Here is a 19,645-nt window from a genome sequence, read left to right as displayed (position 1 = left end):
GTGGGGTCAGGTCCTGCACCATCGTCCATTCCTGCATGTAAAGAAATATGTTTGTCTTGTCCATTTTGCATGATACCTTTGCATGAACATTTTGTTTAAAAAATGTTGTGTTGCTTAGATGTCTCCACAGAGGAAGTGTTTCAATGCCTTTCGGTACGGTGCTAGTAGTGACCCAATCCATACTTGCATACTACCCTCCCCTGAGTTGTCCTGGGGCTGTCATTGGCTCAAGGACACAACGGCGGCAGTCAGGAGTTTAACACACAGCTTTTGTGGCCACTGCAAGCTAGCCCAGCTCCTTACCCACTACGCTACCACGTTAACGTTAACTTTCTCTCTCTCTCTCTCTCTCTCTCTCTCTCTCTCTCTCTCTCTCTCTCTCTCTCTCTCTGTCTCTGTGTGTTTGTGTGTGTGCGTGTGTGTGCGTGCACAGCGGTGAGAGCGGAGCAGGGAAGACTGAGAGCACCAAGCTGCTACTGCGGCACCTCATGGAACTGTGCAGAGCCAACTCGCAGCTGGAGCAGCAGATTCTCCAGGTCAGTTTCGACTCGACCCGACCAGGTCAAGCCCAGTTAAGCCCGTTCAGGGGTGTGGAGGCCAGATCAGATCAGTGCCAAGTGCTATGAAGGGCACGAAACCTGAGTCAGTTCGGTCACACCTCGTCTTAGTGTAGTCTCCTTTTGTTTTTGTTTAAAAGTACCTTTTGTAAATAATGTGCTGTGCCACGTGCCCATTTACTGTTTACTGTTGGAGTGGTAGGCTCCAGGCAATATATTCAAAAGTATGTGGGGATCATTTGGTGGTTGGAAAGACTAGATGTCCTCACTGTAGGTGAAATTTACTGCAAGTGCTGTTTTGGTGAGGTCGGCAGGATCTGCTCCCGGTCCCCCTGTGTCTGCTTGTCTGCTGAGTCACATTGGGGAGAGCATGGTGATCTGATAGGCCTCAGCACACATCCCTTACTCCTGACCTCTGCAGATTAGCTGATTCTGAGTGTGTGAGTGTGTGTGTGTGTGTGTTGTGTCTTTCCTTTCTCTTCTCAGCTCTCATCTCTCTCTCTCTCTCTCATCTCTTTCTCTCTCTTTCCTTCTCTTCCCTTCTTCTCTCACTGCCCTTGCTTATGGAAAGCTTGAAGTAACTGAGCTTCACTAGTGGTTGCTGCCTGGAGCATGTTTTTCCTGTTTGTTGTGTAAACCTGCTGCCCAGTTGAAAGTAAATACAGGTTATACAGCTTAAAGATTTGGAAACTGGAAAAGGTGCGTACTAGTGGACACATGGGAAGCATTTTATGTACACAAGGGTATATGTGCACATTAACAGATGTTAATAGATGGATTTACTTACTGCCCATGACACTGTTTGTATTCATTGAATAAGCAAACTCAGCTTGGTACTGGGGGAAATTAAACGTCCCTGGAGATTTGTTAGCAAAGCCGTGGCGCTATAGGCTATATTTTCTTGGCTCACAATCTGTATTGTTATATAAAAGTTACATAAACAGCTGGCAACAAAATATAATGGCAAGAATTTTTTTTTTTTACTGAAGATATTAGTAATGGTCATCCCAAAGAGTTTCCCAGAGCAACGCAAAATGGTGTACTTATCGCCATTAATGGAGTCCGGCTTATCTGTATTCATCTTTTGCTCTGTTTTTTGGTGACGTACTTAATACGATGGAAACAGTTTTAGCAAGTAGCAACAGCTCAAATGTTCCTCTGTGTTTTGGTTGAAAAGTTCACTCTGAGTGTTGTGGCTTGTAGTGTCACCAGAGAGTTCTTGGTGTGTAAGAGGTTGTCATCATCATGCGCCTTTTTTTTTTTTTACTCTGTCACTATAACTCTCTCTCTCTCTCTCTCTCTCTCTCTCTCTCTGATGTTGGTGTACTTAGTTTGAATTCCATGACTCAGATTAATGAGGGACTCATGAGTTTACAGTGTGTTCCTGTAAAGTATGTTCCTATAAATTTTACACTATGTTCCTGTAAAGTCCTGGTTCTGGTTGTTGTGGTGGCGTAATCAGGGCATGGCATTTAATCACTTCCTATTTACTGCTTAGATGATGCTGATTTTATTACAGTCTTCCGCACTACTGTCAGCTCTGGAATTTCCTTCACACTCCACTAGACAGCCGTGCAATAGGGTTGGGTTGTGAATGAGTCCTGACTCTAGTTGTGTGTGTGTGTGGGGGTGGGGGGGGGGTTGTGGGTGTGGGTGGGTGGATGAACACATGAGTGTGAAACTTTATGTGTATGTGTCCACATGGGCCATGTGCCATCTAAGAAATCTAGGTCTCCCTGCTGAAACTTTTCCCAGTTTTCCCAATAAAATGTTCCATCGCTCACATCTCCATGTTCCAGGGTTCCATTCCACTTCCCATTTGTCTTGCGCTCCCGATGGTCCAAGCCAAGAAAACGGGGCCTGTCCTGTCAGTCCCCTTCAACGTTGAGCATTGCCGTTTTCAGACTGTGCCTTTCAAACATGTGGCTGTGGAGTTTGACCCAGACCTCCTCAGGTCCCCTTTCCTCCCAATACCAGCACACAATTCCTATCCTCATATGGCACGGAATGTTAGGGCTACTTATCAGTGGGGGGAAATCGCTACCTAGAGGAACATTTTTTTCAAGGAATGGTTTATGTCAGGCTAGTTGGGCAGAATTTCTCTGGCCTGATTCTCTGTCCAACTTAAACAGTGGTGACATGTTGCTCTTAAAATCACTTGGCTTGTTGTGGGAGGTTTCCTTTGCCTCTTTGGTTTGCTGGCTGGATGAGTCTGCCACGTAGAAATGGAGCATAGGAAGGTTAGATTAATATAGCTCATTTAGCTAAAACATGGGTGTGATTAATTACTATGAAGACTACTAATACTAAACACAGGAGTATGATGATCGTTAATAAAGTTGTGCCAAAATATCTGCTTTGTTTTGGTGACATATGCAGTCACTGTTCTTCCTGTGTCTTGCCAAAACCATCTGGAATGCTTTATGTTTTCTTTTTGAGAAGGCCTCACTTTGCGACTTCACATCCTGTTTCCCATACTGTGGCACTTCCTGACTTTCTAATTTGGCATATATTTGGGTTTTTATAAGGGATCCCTAGTCACACCCAGTCATAGGCTCAGATGATGAAGGATAAGGGCCTTAATGCTCTCTGCGAGTCCCTCATGAAATTGAAATCCTTTGCAAAGAGCTTTGATCCTCCCAAGGCTCCTCTGGGACCTGAAATAAACATCAGAACCCCAGAGTGTTTATGCAGATAACACTATCAGCCACTGGTCATGTCTCTTCTTTTTTGGAGCATGTTGTGAAGGTCAGTTAAAAGTCTCGAGCAATAACTGCTCCAATGTCTCTCTGACCCAACACCAAAACTGTAACTTGTTTGTACCCAAAATGTGCTGAATGTATTACAATATACAATACAGTATTTTTTTTTTGGGGGGGGGGGGGGGTTATATGAAAATTATTCTGGTCTGATAAAGCATGGAAATGGGACGTTTTTAGTTGGACTTCAGTGGAAATGTAGCCGTTTGTGCCAAACCAAAAGACTGGCCCTGTTTATTTGGCATTGTTTTGAAGACCACAATAGAGGCACAAGCAGACAAAAATGCACTAACACAGCAAAATAGAAACCGTGCAGAGAAAAGAGATCGATAGAGGCCCTCTTCAACCAGGGATTTACTTGTATTTAGAAGAAAGCAATGCATAGTAGTAGACCCACAATAATGACTTTTTTTTTATTTATTTTTTTTATTTTTCTAAGTATATTTTTTGGGCTTTTTGCCTTTATTCGGATAGAACAGTGAAGAGTGACAGGAAGTGAGTGGGAGAGAGAGATGGGGTGGGATCGGGACATGGCTGCAGGTCGGATTCGAACCTGGGTCCCTGTGGGCACTTGGACCCGTACATGGTATGGGCGCTGTAGCCTGTTGCGCCACAGCGCCCCCCCCCCCCCCCCCCATAATAATGACTCTTTAAAATATTGTAATAAAATAGTTTATGTTGTGTGGTACAGTGAAATCTCTCCTTAAATACCTGTCATATCTTTACATGTAGGCATTGTTTGTTGAGTGAGGCGTTTCATGCAAAATCAGGTTTGTCAGCTATGGCAGTCTATTTAGGGTTCATGTATTGTCATAACCTGCAATGCATTTGAAGACTAGCTGCTTCTGAGGGACAAATGAGTCATGTGTTTCCCTTTGGTCCACAGGTGAATCCTCTTCTGGAGGCCTTCGGGAATGCCCAAACGGTCATGAATGACAACAGCAGTCGCTTTGGGAAGTACATCCAGTTACGCTTCTTAGGAACCTCAGGTGAGGCCCATTACAGTTTCAAATGTCTAGACTATTGGCTCTAGACTCTATTTCCTCAACAACACAGCCTGATGCCAAGCTTCACCTGCCGACTCGAGAATGCAAACTGCCCTTAACCTCTTTAGTTTAGCATGCAAATTTCCTCCCGAGTGAGAGATTGCCTTTATCTGCTAGGCTGCAGACATCAGATTACTCTTCAGACCACAGACCAGACTCTCTTTTTGCTTTTACTGTGTAGTCTATCTAGTTCTCCACACTATAGACCACTGACTGATATTGTCTTAGACACTGACCATCTGTCTGCACCATTTTCACCATGCATTTCCCTACCGTAGTTTTTGGATACGTCTCAGTACTTCATACAGCAGAAACAGTCCCTCTGAAGATATCGCTTGTGTTAAATCTGTGTTTGTGCAGTGAAAGGAGCCAAGATTAACGAATACCTGCTGGAGAAGTCCCGCGTGGTGCAGCAGGACGAGGGCGAGCGCAACTTCCACATCTTCTACTGCATGCTGGCGGGCATCTGTCCCGACGACAAGGACATCTATGGCCTCCTGGAGCCCGAGCAGTACAGGTGAGCTGCTGAACAGGTGTGCTGGTCTGGCCTGGCCCTGGTCCAGTAGTAGTTCTCTTCCCCACCACCATTCGGCCATCCTGCCTACATTTTGTATTGAGTGTTTATTGGGTTTTTTTTCAGTGTGGATAGCACTATTTTTATAATGGATGACAGGAGATCACTCGGTAGTTTATCAAGGGCATGAAAAGAATCCTTTTGTTGATCTCATACGAGCCAAACCAAATGGAGTGTCAAGTTGTCAAGGCAGAACAACAACACTGAATAACAATAATAACAACACTGGTTTGAAAGCAAGTGTGTAATAATAGGCCTTCTTAGAAAGTAGTAGTCAGTCATTGTGATCCTACATATTTATGAGTCGCCCATAACGTCACAGGGCATCTGTGCTGTGTCACTGACTTTGGTTTCGTTCTACACCCTGATCTTACCCACCCACTCAGTACATCACGTATTTCATCAGCTTTTATGGGCTTTCTTATCACGATCAGGTTTGAGTCAAGTGTCATGTGTTCTGGTCACGCCTCAAAACTAGTCGCAGGCTTTCAGTCAGGTGTGCCTAGAGTTCCCTTGAAGAGTGTTCAAACAGGTGAAGTGGGTGAAGTGTTTGTTGATACTGTAGGTAGATGTGGGTCAAAGGTTGAGCTGATCCGGCTTGTGATTACTGTTTACTGTAATTCAGGACACTTCTAGTTCTACATTTCTGCACCTCTGTACTTTATTGCACTGTGAATTATGGCAGCGGCTTGAATGTGTAATAATGTTTTCCATGATCCATTATTGAGAATGTCCAAACTTAATAAATAACTTAGAATTTTAAGGAAGTACAAGCATGAATGAAAAACATGCCTGTCTTGTATACAGTCATTTCTTTCCCCTGAATCTATCTGCTATATGAATTGATTTATCTGTGCTTGTGTCTCTCAGATATCTGAATGGTACATCCCTGTCAGATGACATGGTGAATCGTTGGAGCAAGAAGTATGCAGATGTGTGTAATGCAATGGACATGGTTGGGTTTGAAGAGCAGGTAGGCATCTTGTGTAGAACTTCATAAGCACTCAGCTGGGCTCTGGTCTTTCCTGTTGCCTCAGAGTTCCCGCATAATCCTGCTGCGTAATTGTTCAATGGCAGCTCACAGAGTGGTCTTCCTCTACTATCTTCATAACTTCCTGTCTGAAGTTATAACTTCCTGCCCTCGAGTGTCCCTGTTATAACTTCCTACTCCCTTCCTGTCCCTGCCTTTTTATCCATTCTCTCTCTCTTTCTTTCTTTCTTTCTTTCTTTCTTTCTTTTTTTTCATTCTTTCTTTCTCTTTTTTCTTTGTCTTTGGCATTTTCTTTCTCTCTCTCTTCTCCTTTTTTCTTTCTGTATTCTGCATTTCTCGCTCTCTCTCTCGCGCTTTTAATATGTGTAAAAACAATATGTATGACCAGATCCAATCACAAATACTGAACGAACCTTAAACCCTTATTCCTAAACTAGTGTGAATGTGTTTTGTCCTGCAGGAAAAGGTGGACATGATGACGATCCTGGCGGGCATCCTGTCTCTAGGCAACATCATGTTTGAGCCTGGGGAGGGTGATGCCCTAAAGGTCACCGAGTCGTCTGTGGGCTGGCTCAAGGCGGCTGCGGTGAGTTTAACCAAATTGGCGCATCCCTCACTCTCTCACCCTCATACCTTTTCAGTGTTTCCCACAGAATTGAATTCTATTTGTGGTGGTAGGTTTGCAGAATTAACTTTATAACAAATTAGCGCAGCGGGGTTATGATGCTGCTAACCATATTTAAGCTCAGTTTAGCCAGTCGTCTTCTATGCCTTGCAAGATTGTTAATGTTTACTTTAAACGTGCATGTAGGTCCGTTGAGAGACAGAGAGACAAGGAGAGGCTGCACAAAGGTGCACATAGCTCTACAATGAAAGAATTCCATTCAATTTAAATAGTACAACATGGAAAATCATTGTGTGGTGGTCAATATTGTTATTTGAGGGAAGATGCATTAGGAAGGCAAAATAAATCTTGAATTGATCCTAGTCATCCCAACCATGAACTATTTGAGCTATTACCATTTGGCAAACGATATAGAAGCTTGAAAGCTCGTACCACCAGACTCCGAAGTAGTTTCTTTCACCAAGCAATTAGATTGCTGAACTCATGCTGAAGACAACAAGGCACTTTTTTTTTCTACACACACACACACACACACACACACACACACACACACACACACACACACACACACACACACACACACACACACACACACACCTTTCATTTATTTATTTTTTGAGGAGAAAAAACACAACGAGTTTTACTCTATTATAAACCTATAATTAGATGTAATAAAAGAAATCTTGAATATTGACATTGTGGTGGGCCGCCACAAATAAGTCAATGTATGGGAAACACTGCTTTTTCCTAATTGCACATGTAGCAACATGCTGTTCTATTGCATCATATTTCTTGTGGAAAGTCTGTCCGGCGTCTGACAAAAGCTCTGCCCAGAACGTCGCAACCACATCGCACACACTGCACGCTGCACTAGGCGTTTCGTCCAGTTAGGTCATGGTGTCACTTCTTGGTGTCTTCATTTCCCCTCTGTCAACTTTGTCCTTCTCACCCTTTACTCTTCCTCTCTCTTTCACTTCTTCTCTCTCTCACTCTTTTCCCTTCTAGCCCCCGTCATGTTCTCTCCCCCCTGTCTTCTACCCCATAATCTCCTTTTTTTCTTCCCCTTCCTGTCATTTTCTGTTCCTCCCTGCTCAGCTCTTGGTGTAAAAAAACGTGTGTCTTGTTTCTTGATTCTTATCTTCAAAAATTTTCTACTACTAATTGATATTATCAGTAATTTCCCCAGTTGGTCAGTTAAGGATAATTAGTTTCCCAGAAAGCTTGGGCCTCTTTTGAGGACGGAGCATTAGTTCTAATTTGTTTCAGTCAGCTATGCTATGATATTATATGTGACTGACTGTTCTTGCTTTGCGCTCGCTGGACACTGTCCCAGAGGCGTGGAATAACAGTAGATGAATGGCTGGACAGTGGTGGAGCAGGGGAGAGAATGGAGGCTTTATCTGGCCTTTTGCATACAACGCTAAACAAACACCATTATTGTTCGCTTGAGTGGCTGGCCCTTCGGCCGACAGTAACCCTATACCGCTCACAGCTGTTGACTCCCGCGGTCTGACTGGGGCCAGTGTTTTGGGTCTCCGCGCACGTCTCCATCTCGCCTCCCGCCCGGCTGTTTCGGAGCGGTGAGTTACTGCCCTCTCCCATAAACAAGCCCTCCTACGAGATGACGGATCCTGGAGGCAGGGCACGGCACCCCACACACACACACACACACACACACACACACACACACATACATACACACGTCATACCCCACCTTCCCCCCAACACATCTGGCCTTCCCCGATAAGACGTGGGTGGCTTGAGAAAGGTCAGGCAGGGCTATATTTGGGCGCTGATTCAGGGGGAGTGCGGGCCGCAGGTGAATTTATGGCTGGGTCGTGCATCTCCAGATGGCGGGAGGAAAGGGACGTAGTCATTCGGCGGTCCAGGAAACCAGGAAGACGCAACAAGGACTCCTTTCCATGTGTGCGTTTGCGTTTACAGTACAGATGTTTTTCCTCCAGATCGTCTCGCAGTACAATGCATGTTTATGATTGGTCAGCACTAGAGTTGCCTGCAAGTACAGTTGCCTGCAAGGGTCTGATCTTTTAAGGAAGTATAGTTTTTTTGCCATTTTATGCCCTTATTGAGAAAGGACAGTGAAGAAAGTGAGAGGAAGTGAGTGGGAGACATGGTATGGGATTGGGAAATTACTTTGAACCCGGAGCCCCTGAGGGCACTTGGACCCAAATCTGAGATGCGTTCAAATTTGGCAAACAGAAGCGAACGTTCGTGGTGAACATGTTTTCTTTGAACAGTTAAATTTGAACGATTTGGTGTTAACATTCCATTGTAACGGTAACTACATTGTTGCCTTCGTCAAACTCATGTCCAGTTCCACTGTATGTTCGTGGAGAACAACCTCCCCAGACTGTTTGCAAACGTTCGCTAACGGAAAACTGTTTTTCCCTCCTCAGGGCCAGTTCGGGGTTCAGGAAGAGGAACTGCTGAAGAGTCTGACCTGCACTATGTCAGTCACTCGAGGGGAAGCCATCAGGCGCCTGCACAGCCAGCAGCAGGCCGAGGGTGAGCATCAGCTTCCTGGCTCAAAGGGGCCCAGTTTCACCACACACTTTTCACACACAGGCCCAATTTCACCACACACTTTTCACACACAGGCCCAGTTTCACCACACACTTTTCACACACAGGCCCAATTTCACCACACACTTTTCACACACAGGCCCAATTTCTCCACACATCCACTCACTGGCTGTGTTGTTTAAACATATCTGCATGTGTCATAGCTTTCTGTAGCTCTTTATGTAAGTAGAGTATTACGTAACTGTGTGTCTTTATGTCTAATATCAGTAGATATCCTCTAGTGCCTCCAGTGGTAATAGGAAGAAGAAACTATTAAACAACCTTCCCTGTTACTAAACCTCAAAGGGTTTTGTGGCGTTGTCTTGTTTCATTCTAACTGATTCTTAGGGGGAATTTTAAGTCATTTGAATGTTATCTAACTTCTCTTTGCAGATGCCCGAGATTCCATTGCCAAAGTTGCCTATGGAAGAGTGTTTGGATGGATAGTCAGCAAAGTCAATGAGTTACTTGCCCCAAATGTAGATCCAGATGTTGAACTCTGTGAAATTGGTACGTTTTGATAGTACTTCACAATAGTACTTCACAGATCACTTTCTTGATTGACTGTACCACATCACATTACATTTCTTTTTTTCACATTTTATTACTTCAAGGTATCCTTGACATTTTTGGCTTCGAAAACTTTGCTGTAAACCGGTTCGAACAGCTTTGCATCAATCTGGCCAATGAGCAGCTACAGTTCTTCTTCAACCATGTGAGTCTGAATTCCAACTTGGTTACATCAAATCCAATCAGCCCTCCTACTGTTTCAAAGAGCATTAGTCTGATGTGCCAGAGGGATGTGGGCTTTTTTCAGATCAGTGCAACCTGAAACTGTTAAATGGATGCTCATGCTCTATTGAACTCCTGAGCTTTTAGCGCCCTTTCCTGTGAAAACGATAGCCATGACTTTACTTTCATTGGGACAGATGTGCTTTGAATAATGTGCTCAACCATGACCGATATGCTTTGTTGTGGTGGGAAGTTTACACTTGATTTATTTCAACTGTAGTTACACCTGTGCATTACCTTACTAGGTAGACACCTCTCATCAAGTCATACATTTGAATGACGATGGAAGGAGCTGTTGCAGTGGATAACTGATAGGGGGCAATATGATTGTTGTCCAGAGCAGTGAGATCAGTGTTTTTAAAGGGCGTAACGTGCTGTAATCCACTCAGCCGACGGCTCTTCCACTCCTCTCAGGTTACCGAGACATGGATTCCCAAGAACCACACACACAAACAAAGACCAGGAACGCAAAATTTCACAAAATCTTTCCCAACTGAATGTCCTTGTTTAGAGCACGTTTTGGTCACTCAGCTTGTGGAAAATGTGGAAATAACCACAGTTTTTATTTCACCCGACACACAGGGGGCAGGAAACAAGTTTTAACAGCAGGAGCTTTTCCATACGTGCTAGCCCCACGGGAGGTTATGGTTTCCTGGTAATAACCTGTGGTGCAAGAACTTTTTGAGGCCTTGAATTTGTTTCCACTGTTCAGCAATTTAAACAGACCATGGATCTTGTGGCTAAAGCCATTTATCATCAATAACGTGTATTCTTTACATGAATCCCAGGGGTAGCTAGTAGTGTGCTGGGGTGCTGGGGAGTTTTGTGTGTGTGGAGTGTGGTGACGGTGTGTGTGCCCTTTTCCCCTGTAGCATATCTTTCTGATGGAACAGAGGGAATACAAAGAAGAGCAGCTGGACTGGGAAGTGATCTCATACAAAGACAACAAGCCCATACTGGTGAGAGACCGCTAAAAACTCATCTTTCACACTCTCTTCTTTATCACTCGATCTATCTTCCTTCCTTCCCCTCTCTTTCTCTCTCTCTCTCTCTCTCTCTCTCTCTCTCTCTCTCTCTCTCTCTCTCTCTCTCTCTCTCTCCCTTGTGCACCTACACACACACACACGTACACCCCGAGACAGACACTGTTTTTCTTAGACAGCTGATTCTGTTTCTGATGACTGTCTCCGTGACTACTCTGCACTGCAGAAAGAGGGAAATGCTTGTACTGATTATGAGAGGCAGTGATGACTGAAGCAGACCTCAGCGTCATGCCATTTATCCATTCATCAGATCTGAAACATGCCATTTATCCATTCATCAGATCTGAAACATGCCATTTATCCATTCATCAGATCTGAAACATGCCATTTATCCATTCATCAGATCTGAAACATGCCATTTATCCATTCATCAGATCTGAAACATGCCATTTGCGTTGTTGGTTGTCTTTATCATTGTAGTATTTCAATGTAGCAAATAATGTTGCTACTTCTCTGCTGTTAATGCTGTGAGCGAGGTACTTTCCCTGCCCTCCTTAGTTAAAGAACTATACTGACCCACAAGGTTTACACAAAAAAGGCAGTGGGTGTTTTTGTTGTTGTTTTTTCCGTTTTCTATCATCTTATTGTGATGATAGGTCTGTGGTTTAGTGTGCCATAGACACAGCAGGAAGCAGTATCCATCCTTTTAGGAATGTTGGTTGGAAAGTGAACAAACTACAGACTGATTTATTAATGTCTCTTCAGGACCTCTTCCTCACCAAGCCCATCGGGATCCTCTCACTACTGGACGAGCAAAGCGCCTTTCCACAGGTATGTGGGTCATGTGACCTCCCACAACTTTGCTGACTTCAAAGTTTCCACGGAAACTGGCTGAAGTCCCACTGTTCCCTAAACGGCATTAAGGCCTTCTTTGCTGTAGAGAATTATAAGAGTAGAGGGTGAGTTTTAAAGAAGAAATGAATTGGACTGTTTGCGTGTGAGTGAGTGGGGTAAGAGTGGGGCAATGCACTTAAAGTTTGTGTTTTTCTGGGAAAGCCAGATCAAGAATAATGTTCATCTGTTTCTCCCTTTTAGGCTTCAGATAGAGATTTTGTGGATAAACTTAACAGCAAGTTTAAGTCGCATCCCAACTATGAAGTGGTGCGCAGCCACAGTCCTTCATTCACGGTTGTGCACTACGCAGCAAAGGTGAGCATAAGGAAGTCCGATCTAATAACCTTCTATTGAGACTTGGTTGTACGTGTAGATGTTGTCCAGAATTATTTGGATTTGGAGACTCGTGATATATACATTGCTGTGATTGAACTCAATTTTCTACGCATTAGCACAACTCCACACTGAATAATACATTTCAGTTTATGTTCTTTCGTTTTTGTGCCTCACAAGATCTTGGGAAAAAATGAATCATCTCCTCATCCCTCCTCTCTTTCTCCTCTATCTCTTCCATCTCCTCATCCCTCCTCTCTTTCTCCTCTATCTCTTCCATCTTCTCATCCCTCCTTTCTCTCTCCTCTATTTCTTCCATCTCCTCATCCCTCCTTTCTCTCTCCTATTTCTTCCATCTCCTCATCCCTCCTTTCCTTATTTCCTAACCCTGTAGGTTCAGTATAACAGCGTAGGTTTCCTGGAAAGGAACAGGGACACCATCCCAGCCAGCATCAGAGGCCTCTTCATCAACAGTGTCACGCCACTCCTCAGCCTGCTCTTCGCTGGTGAGTTCTCCCGAGCTACCAACTCTGTGCAAACTTGCACGTGGTGCCTCTGAATTTGTCATGCGTTTATCCTTAGGCCAGTAGATTCTATGCTGAAGTGTCTATGAGAAGTTGCATTTTATTTTGAGAGAGACATTTTGGGGCATGGTGTGTGGGTTCTAGGATTGTCTGCGATTATTTTTGATAGCAATGCAAATGAAGGCTTTTTCCTCATTCTACAATGTTTATCACATGTATCTGCATGTGCACTCTAAGATATATATCTCTCTTTTTACCTGTTTCTGTAGCTACGATATCTAGAACAGGAACTTTAATGCCCCGCAAAGCTAAGGTATGACTACATGCTGAACACTTCCTCTGTTTTGTTTTGCACAGAGATCATTTGTCTACATAAATACAGAACTAGTGTACTGTAGTCCAATTCAAATTACTTGCATCTTGGTCCAATAAAGAATGCGACCAGATTAGGAGGGACCCTGTAGAGAAGATAGTGTTGTAACCTAACCGATCCTAATAGATTGCACTTCCTGTAAGCTTGCACAGATTGCAGAGGACAACTTCAACTCAACCAGGAAACAATCTGTTGGGGCTCAGTTTAAGGTAGGATCAATGTTGCTCATTTCCCTACTGGTGGTGATGTAGTGTGTGTGTGTGTGTGTGTGTGTGTGTGTGTGTGTGTGTGTGTGTGTGTGTGTGTGTGTGTGTGTGTGTGTGTGTGTGTGTGTGTGTGTGTGTGTGTGTGTGTGTGTGTGTGTGTGTGTGTGTGTGTGTGTGTGTGTGTGTGTGTGTGTGTGTGTGTGTGTGTGTGTGTGTGTGTGTGTGTGTGTGTGTGTGTGTGTGTGTGTGTGTGTGTGTGTGTGTGTGTGTGTGTGTGTCATCTCCCTGTAACAAAAGTTCAAAACAATTGTAAAGCTTAATAGGAAAGTGTTGGAGGGGTCATGGTGTATTTTGTTGGGTGTGTGTGCAGCATTCTCTTGGGGTCCTAATGGAGAAGATGTTCAAGGCCAGCCCTCACTTCGTCCGCTGCATAAAACCCAACCGAACAAAATCCCCCAACGACTTGGACAGCAACTTCGTCATGGACCAGGTCTGCCCAACTGTTCCTCTTTTGTGTTTTGTGTGTCATTTGAATATGTATGGCTTCAGTGAGTTTCCCATTTACTTCTGTCTGTAAGACTTTGACATATCCTAGGCCCAGTGTCTGATAGCGATGTGATTACGAAGTTATATATAGATACTTTATTGATCCTTTACCGGGTATAACTTTGTACTTAGATATATGTGGGCAATAGGCCAATAGATGAGCCACAGATATCCTAAGGTAATTGCACTGCCTGCCAGGACAAAGCAGTGAACCACACTGTCTGAAAATGAAACCTTAGAAGCCAAGGTGCCCTCTAGTGTGCGTTATTGGAAATTACTTTCCCCATTGAAGTTAAGTTCATGGATGTAAAAGCGCAGAGTTAAGTAAGTTTCTCCTATTTTGCCATTGTTTCTGCAGCTCCGGTACAACGGCTTGCTAGAAACCATCAGAATACGTCGAGATGGATTTTCTTGGAGACCGACCTTCAAGGAATTTGCAGAGAGGTGAGTGAATGTTTGGTGTGTTGCTAACTCATCGTAACACATCGTCCTCACACAAGCTTGACACGTGTTATGTGAACAGTGCATTAATGTCCCAGCTCTGAAGTCAAATCAGCAGGAAATTGTTGAGGAAATGTGAAACTGATTGTGAATCAATGAATGTTCCTCTTTTTATGTTTTATCAGGTATAGCCTCCTACTGCTCAAAACAGATATACCTCCCAATAGAGAAAGGTATGCTCACCACTCGAACATGCACGCACATGCACGCACCCAAGCACACACACAAATGGGAACTCGGCCATTAAAATCACAACGGCCTATGACTACAACTTCTGCTTTTAAAACATTCAATGCAGAGCACTGTAGTCACAGTCAAGCTACCTTTTGAGTTTGTCATATTTATCATACTTCACATTGGAAACTGTCATTTTACTGTAAATAGACAGAGGAGAGCAAAATCTTCTACTATGCAGTGCAAAAGCTGAACGCTGTAAGCTTGCTTTGCATTTCTCTCCTGCCTGTCTGCTGATCATGTTTCCACTCTCTCCTTTTGATTTCCAGCTGCATGTACATCCTCAACAACACAAGGCTCACTGGCTGGACGTGTGGGTGAGTATGAGATCCAGTATGACACCACCCACCCCACACCCCACCCTGAAACATCTCCGCTTCTGCTGGGGTGTAACCTTTGCATAATCCTGAGTCACAGTTTATTTGATGACATATCATAAGATGCAGTGGTATACAACAGTAGCAGCTTTGTAGTGTTTGATTGTAAGGCGGCTTTTATGTAGAGTCCTATTTTCATTTTAGTTGTATTGCCAACATGTATTTTTGCTTTAAAATGGATGATTATGATCATGTTTTTTATTATTATTATTGATTGATTTTAATTCTAGTAAAATTTACGAGTATATTTGTATGCTTCACTACGACAGGTTTAATGCTTTAATTAGCATTACCACTGAATTAGCAGGGTGATACCTAGTACTGTATATAGTCTCACACTTACACACAAACACTTTCTGCTATCAAACTGAGAGTGATAAACAAACAAGTCTCGTCGCTGACGCCTGAACTCTCCCCTACCAGCGTCCTCTCCCTCGTCCTTTCACTTTCTTTGAATTATTGATTGTTACGGGTGATTAAAACTCTGTGTGGGTTTTTCTTTTATGTCTCTCATGACAGGTCGTCGCGTTTGTTCTTTAAGTATTGGCACCAAGCAGAGTTGGCTCGTCTTCTTGACAGACTTGGGAGGGCCGCCATTGTCATACAGAAGAGTATGTACGGGTTTGGTATTTACTGGAAGTTGGGAGTGGAGGGGGAAGCTTCGTTTCATACATGCCCGAGGCAACGAAAACATATAAAAGCATGCCAAGCTAATAAATGACTCCAGTGCTGTCTGTCACTTTCATCACTCACTGAATTATATTTTATTTGGCTCACCCACACCTGATTTGCTTCTTACTTTCATTTCACCAAGATTAGATGGAATCAAACACCTCTAGCCTCAATGCCTCTTAGTGGTTGTTGTGTTTAGGGTTGTTTTTGGCCTCCTATCTGTGAAAGGGATTTGTTATGATGAGTTTGAAGGTTGTTTTATTGCAACTGCTCTCAAGTTGCCAACAGCTCTCAAGAACTAAACTGAATTTAATTTGCAGTACATTGCATTTTTGAGTGAAAGTGAAATGGGAATGTGTGGGCATATGTGAAGTTATCTGCAGTTGTTCAAACCCATAACAGCCGTGGCCTACTGGTTAGCACTCTGGACTTGTAACCGGAGGGTTGCCGGTTCGAGCCCCGACCAGTGGGCCACGGCTGAAGTGCCCTTGAGCAAGGCACCTAACCCCTCACTGCTCCCCGAGTGCCGCTGTTGTAGCAGGCAGCTCACTGCGCCGGGATTAGTGTGTGCTTCACCTCGCTGTGTGTGTTTCACTAATTCACGGATTGGGTTAAATGCAGAGACCAAATTTCCCTCACGGGATCAAAAGAGTATATATATATACTATACTTATACTTAACACTGGTTCCAGCAGTGACCAGGGATGTATATCTGAGCTGCTGATCTAAATTATTAACATATCCGTGAAGGTCCGTCCACACTGGCAAACGTTAACTAAAACGACAAAAACAAGTTTTAAGTATTGCTGTACCTATTAAGAATGTCAGCACTGCATATTATAATGACGGGGACATGAAGAATGATATACAGTATTTGGGGATTACCAGAGTAAGATTGTGATCGATAGAAGTGCTGACAGCCAATCAGAATCCACTCATGACCAGGAAGAGACTTTTGTTGTTCAGTGTGGACTCATATTGTTATAGTTACAGTTGTCTTCGTAGTTGTTGTTTTAATTTTGATAACTTTTAATAAAAGTGTGTGTGTGTGTGTGTGTGTGTGCTGTAGACTTCCGTGCGGAGATTTGCAGGAAGAGGTACCTGCAGCTGGTGGAGGAGATGCGGAGACAGATGCAGGTCCAAAGAGAGGAGGAAGAGAGGCTGCAGAGGGAGGAGAAGGAGGAGATGAAGAAACAGCTCCTGCTGGAGGAGGAGAAGAGAAGACAGCAGCTCATAGAACAGGAGAACAAGAGTGAGTTCACCATGCCTTTGTTTCTTATAATCCGAGTAACAGTTTTGTAGCTTACTGTATTCATATGTTTGGATGAGTGTTATTTAGAGATGGTGTGTATTTAAAGAGTAACGTTTCATCTGTGTGAACGTTGCGTTGACGTTCTGTCTGTTGTATTTTAGGGCCAGTATCTCCGCCCGTTCCACTACCCAGGAAGAAGAAGCCAGAGCCCAGGCCTCGCTCTTTCTTCTCAGGGCCCCAGTCAGCGCACCTGGCCCCTGTGCCTCGCCCACGCAGCAAGCTCTTTGAGGTCAGGACATACTACAAATCCCATCATGCCTTTCAGTTTTCATACCAGACCACTGACCATAGTAAAATAACTGTCTCTCTAGCTACATATTTTTGTAATTTTAATATGAATGGAGTAAGAATTTTAAGCAAGTCTGGAATATTGATGCTAATCACCAGTTATTATGAAGCGATAATGTGTGACTTTTTTTATTGGAAGCCATTTTCTGAGTTTTAACTTTCTACTCCGCTCTTCTCTGGTAAGGCGACGCCCTTTGATAACGATCTAGCGGGACCAGCGCAAGAAGAACGTGCCAAAGAGAAGCACAAGCAGCGGAGGAACACCATCCGATGGTTCCGTGAGACGCAGGCCGTTAAGGTGGTGCAGAACGGAGAGTTCCCTTGCTGGTTCCACGGCATGATCACGCGCCGGTGAGTCGACCAATCAGAGTACACAGTTTTGGCTCTCAGCTCTTTTTTTCTCAAGCCCTCAAGGTACTTATTATAAAGCTGGGAAAGTCAACAGTCTTCTTGCTGGTGGCTTACCTAAATGGTAAACCAAGATCAATCAACTCTATGTTTTAATCATTACAAATTTGTGAGGGGGATTTTCAACTTGTCGTGGCATTCAGCACATTTTAGTTTGACGTTTGAGTCTGTAACACTTGTGTTGTGGTTGATGTCGGACGTCTCTCAAGCAGTGCATTATTTCCTCAGCCAAGCCGAGGACCTCCTCACTGACAAGCCCCTTGGCTGCTTTCTTATCCGAGTTGGGCAGAGTCGGGAGGGATACACTCTCACATTCAGGTACGGGAGAGTAAGATAAAGGTATATGCAAGACTACACTACTTTGAGTCTGTGCTTGTCATATGAAGTTGATATAAAAATAGATTTGACTTGACTGGACTTTACTTGACACATCTCATCATTATTTGGCTAAAAATACGTCAGCCAAATGTAATGTAATATAATTATTACGCTGGTCTTCAGTGTACAGTGCCCATAAATAACGCTTGTGAAGTATTTATGGCTTGTGAGCTACAGTATCTATGAGGGTGATTACATGAAGACTGTGGAGCTGTCCATCACACATCTGACCTTTTGACGTTTCTTTGGTGTGCAGGGGAGCAAGTCGCTGCCGGCACTATATGATCGAGATGCAGTGCAATGGGAAGTATGTGATCCTGGGGGAGGACCGAGCCCACCCCTCGCTCACGGACCTGGTGCAGCACCACACGCAGGTGGGCATCAAGCCCTTCATGGAGCTCCTCACTGTGCCCTGTGGACAGGTGAGTACAGCCACTCACTCACTCACTCACTCGGTGCTGTTAATGAACTGGTAAAGCAGGGTGCTATGCTAATAGTTCCCAGGTTGAGGGATCGAGTGTCTGATAAGAAACACTACATATACTTGCATGTACTGTAGGGGTCTTAAGGCCCATTCACACCAAGAACATTAACGATAACGATAGCTATAAATAAATATCGTTCTCGTTAATATGAATGACGACGTTCACACATAAACTATAACGATAACAACATGAAAAACGATATCGTTGGGGATCTCTCTCAGAGCGATTTTCAGAACGATAAAAAGCTAATAGCCAATCAGAACCCATTGAATTTTAACCGTCACATTCATTAACACAAGGAGAGACTTTGTTTATCGTTGTTCAGTGTGAACGCTTTTATTGTTATGGTTATAGTTATCGTTATCGTTCTTGGTGTGAATAGGCCTTTAAAGCTACCTGTAGGTTATATGGATTTATGGGTATGGTTATGGTTCTTGGCAGATGGCTTGTCATACAACAATAATAAATCAGAAAACATTTTCAGAAAAATAGTTTAAAGTAGTCATATAGTCTACAACCTCAAATCAGAAAAAGTTGGGACGTTGTGTAAATGCGAATATAAACAGAATGTAATAATCTACAAATCTCATAAACTCATATTTAGTTGCAAAAAGGACACAGACATCATATCAAATGTTGAAAATGACATTTTCAATGAAATAGTTAAAATGTATGTTAATTTTGAATTTGATACCAGCAACAAACGGCAAAATTGATTTTGGGGTTTCTAAATGACATCTGTGTTAACTGTTTAGCAAAAGGGTGTGAAAAATGTGTGAACCCAATGAAAATGTGTGAACACATGTGCAAAGAAAGTGTTCATGAAGACCAAGTGGATCCCAGTTTCTTTAAGCAGGTCAAAGCAATCAAGAAAAACTGTAAAACCATACCTGTTTATGTAAAGAAAGTCATTGTATGAGCTCAGGAAAACCTCTGATAACCATTGTCTATGAGCATAGTTGGATACTCAATTCAGGTATGCTAGTGTAAACTTTACCATGCAACAGCCAAAATTGTAATTAGACAATACATGATACAGAAATACCACTGTCTTATCTGGACCTGAGCTTGTTTAACATGGACTGAGGTAACGTGGAAAAGGGTCCTGTGGTTAGACCAATCAAAAATTTGCAATTTGGACTCATCTGGGCTAAAGAGGAGAGGGCCTATCCAAGTATCCAACCTACCCAACTTGTTTTAGTGCT

At 43.4% G+C, this 19,645-nt stretch overlaps 1 protein-coding gene across 2 annotated transcripts in view; it reads left to right on the top strand.

Moving 5' to 3' along the window:
* Nucleotides 1-19,645, top strand: part of LOC143142301 (myosin-IIIb) — a 29,640-nt gene that overhangs the window by 3,738 nt on the left and 6,257 nt on the right. The window contains exons 4-27 of one of the 2 annotated variants that reach the window (XM_076303099.1): nucleotides 434-536; nucleotides 4,203-4,305; nucleotides 4,723-4,879; nucleotides 5,807-5,909; nucleotides 6,388-6,513; nucleotides 8,970-9,078; nucleotides 9,528-9,644; nucleotides 9,749-9,849; nucleotides 10,799-10,885; nucleotides 11,675-11,740; nucleotides 12,005-12,118; nucleotides 12,531-12,642; nucleotides 12,930-12,973; nucleotides 13,186-13,242; nucleotides 13,610-13,729; nucleotides 14,144-14,229; nucleotides 14,412-14,459; nucleotides 14,790-14,837; nucleotides 15,417-15,508; nucleotides 16,639-16,821; nucleotides 16,983-17,110; nucleotides 17,354-17,520; nucleotides 17,806-17,895; nucleotides 18,212-18,377. In XM_076303099.1, coding sequence (XP_076159214.1) covers nucleotides 434-536; nucleotides 4,203-4,305; nucleotides 4,723-4,879; nucleotides 5,807-5,909; nucleotides 6,388-6,513; nucleotides 8,970-9,078; nucleotides 9,528-9,644; nucleotides 9,749-9,849; nucleotides 10,799-10,885; nucleotides 11,675-11,740; nucleotides 12,005-12,118; nucleotides 12,531-12,642; nucleotides 12,930-12,973; nucleotides 13,186-13,242; nucleotides 13,610-13,729; nucleotides 14,144-14,229; nucleotides 14,412-14,459; nucleotides 14,790-14,837; nucleotides 15,417-15,508; nucleotides 16,639-16,821; nucleotides 16,983-17,110; nucleotides 17,354-17,520; nucleotides 17,806-17,895; nucleotides 18,212-18,377 — 2,527 coding nt within the window. Of the gene's footprint in view, nucleotides 1-433; nucleotides 537-4,202; nucleotides 4,306-4,722; nucleotides 4,880-5,806; nucleotides 5,910-6,387; nucleotides 6,514-8,969; nucleotides 9,079-9,527; nucleotides 9,645-9,748; nucleotides 9,850-10,798; nucleotides 10,886-11,674; nucleotides 11,741-12,004; nucleotides 12,119-12,530; nucleotides 12,643-12,929; nucleotides 12,974-13,176; nucleotides 13,243-13,609; nucleotides 13,730-14,143; nucleotides 14,230-14,411; nucleotides 14,460-14,789; nucleotides 14,838-15,416; nucleotides 15,509-16,638; nucleotides 16,822-16,982; nucleotides 17,111-17,353; nucleotides 17,521-17,805; nucleotides 17,896-18,211; nucleotides 18,378-19,645 lie in introns of both variants that reach the window. The other variant, XM_076303098.1, reaches the window with a different exon arrangement.

This window comes from Alosa pseudoharengus, unplaced genomic scaffold, assembly GCF_046254945.1.
Source record: "Alosa pseudoharengus isolate Yale_2024_CS ecotype anadromous, Long Island Sound unplaced genomic scaffold, YU_APseudo_1.1 YU_APseudo_1.1_scf_24, whole genome shotgun sequence".
Classification (NCBI taxonomy): domain Eukaryota; kingdom Metazoa; phylum Chordata; class Actinopteri; order Clupeiformes; family Clupeidae; genus Alosa; species Alosa pseudoharengus.
Note: the sequence above shows the minus strand (reverse complement) of the source record. Positions and strands in the feature narration are given on the sequence as shown.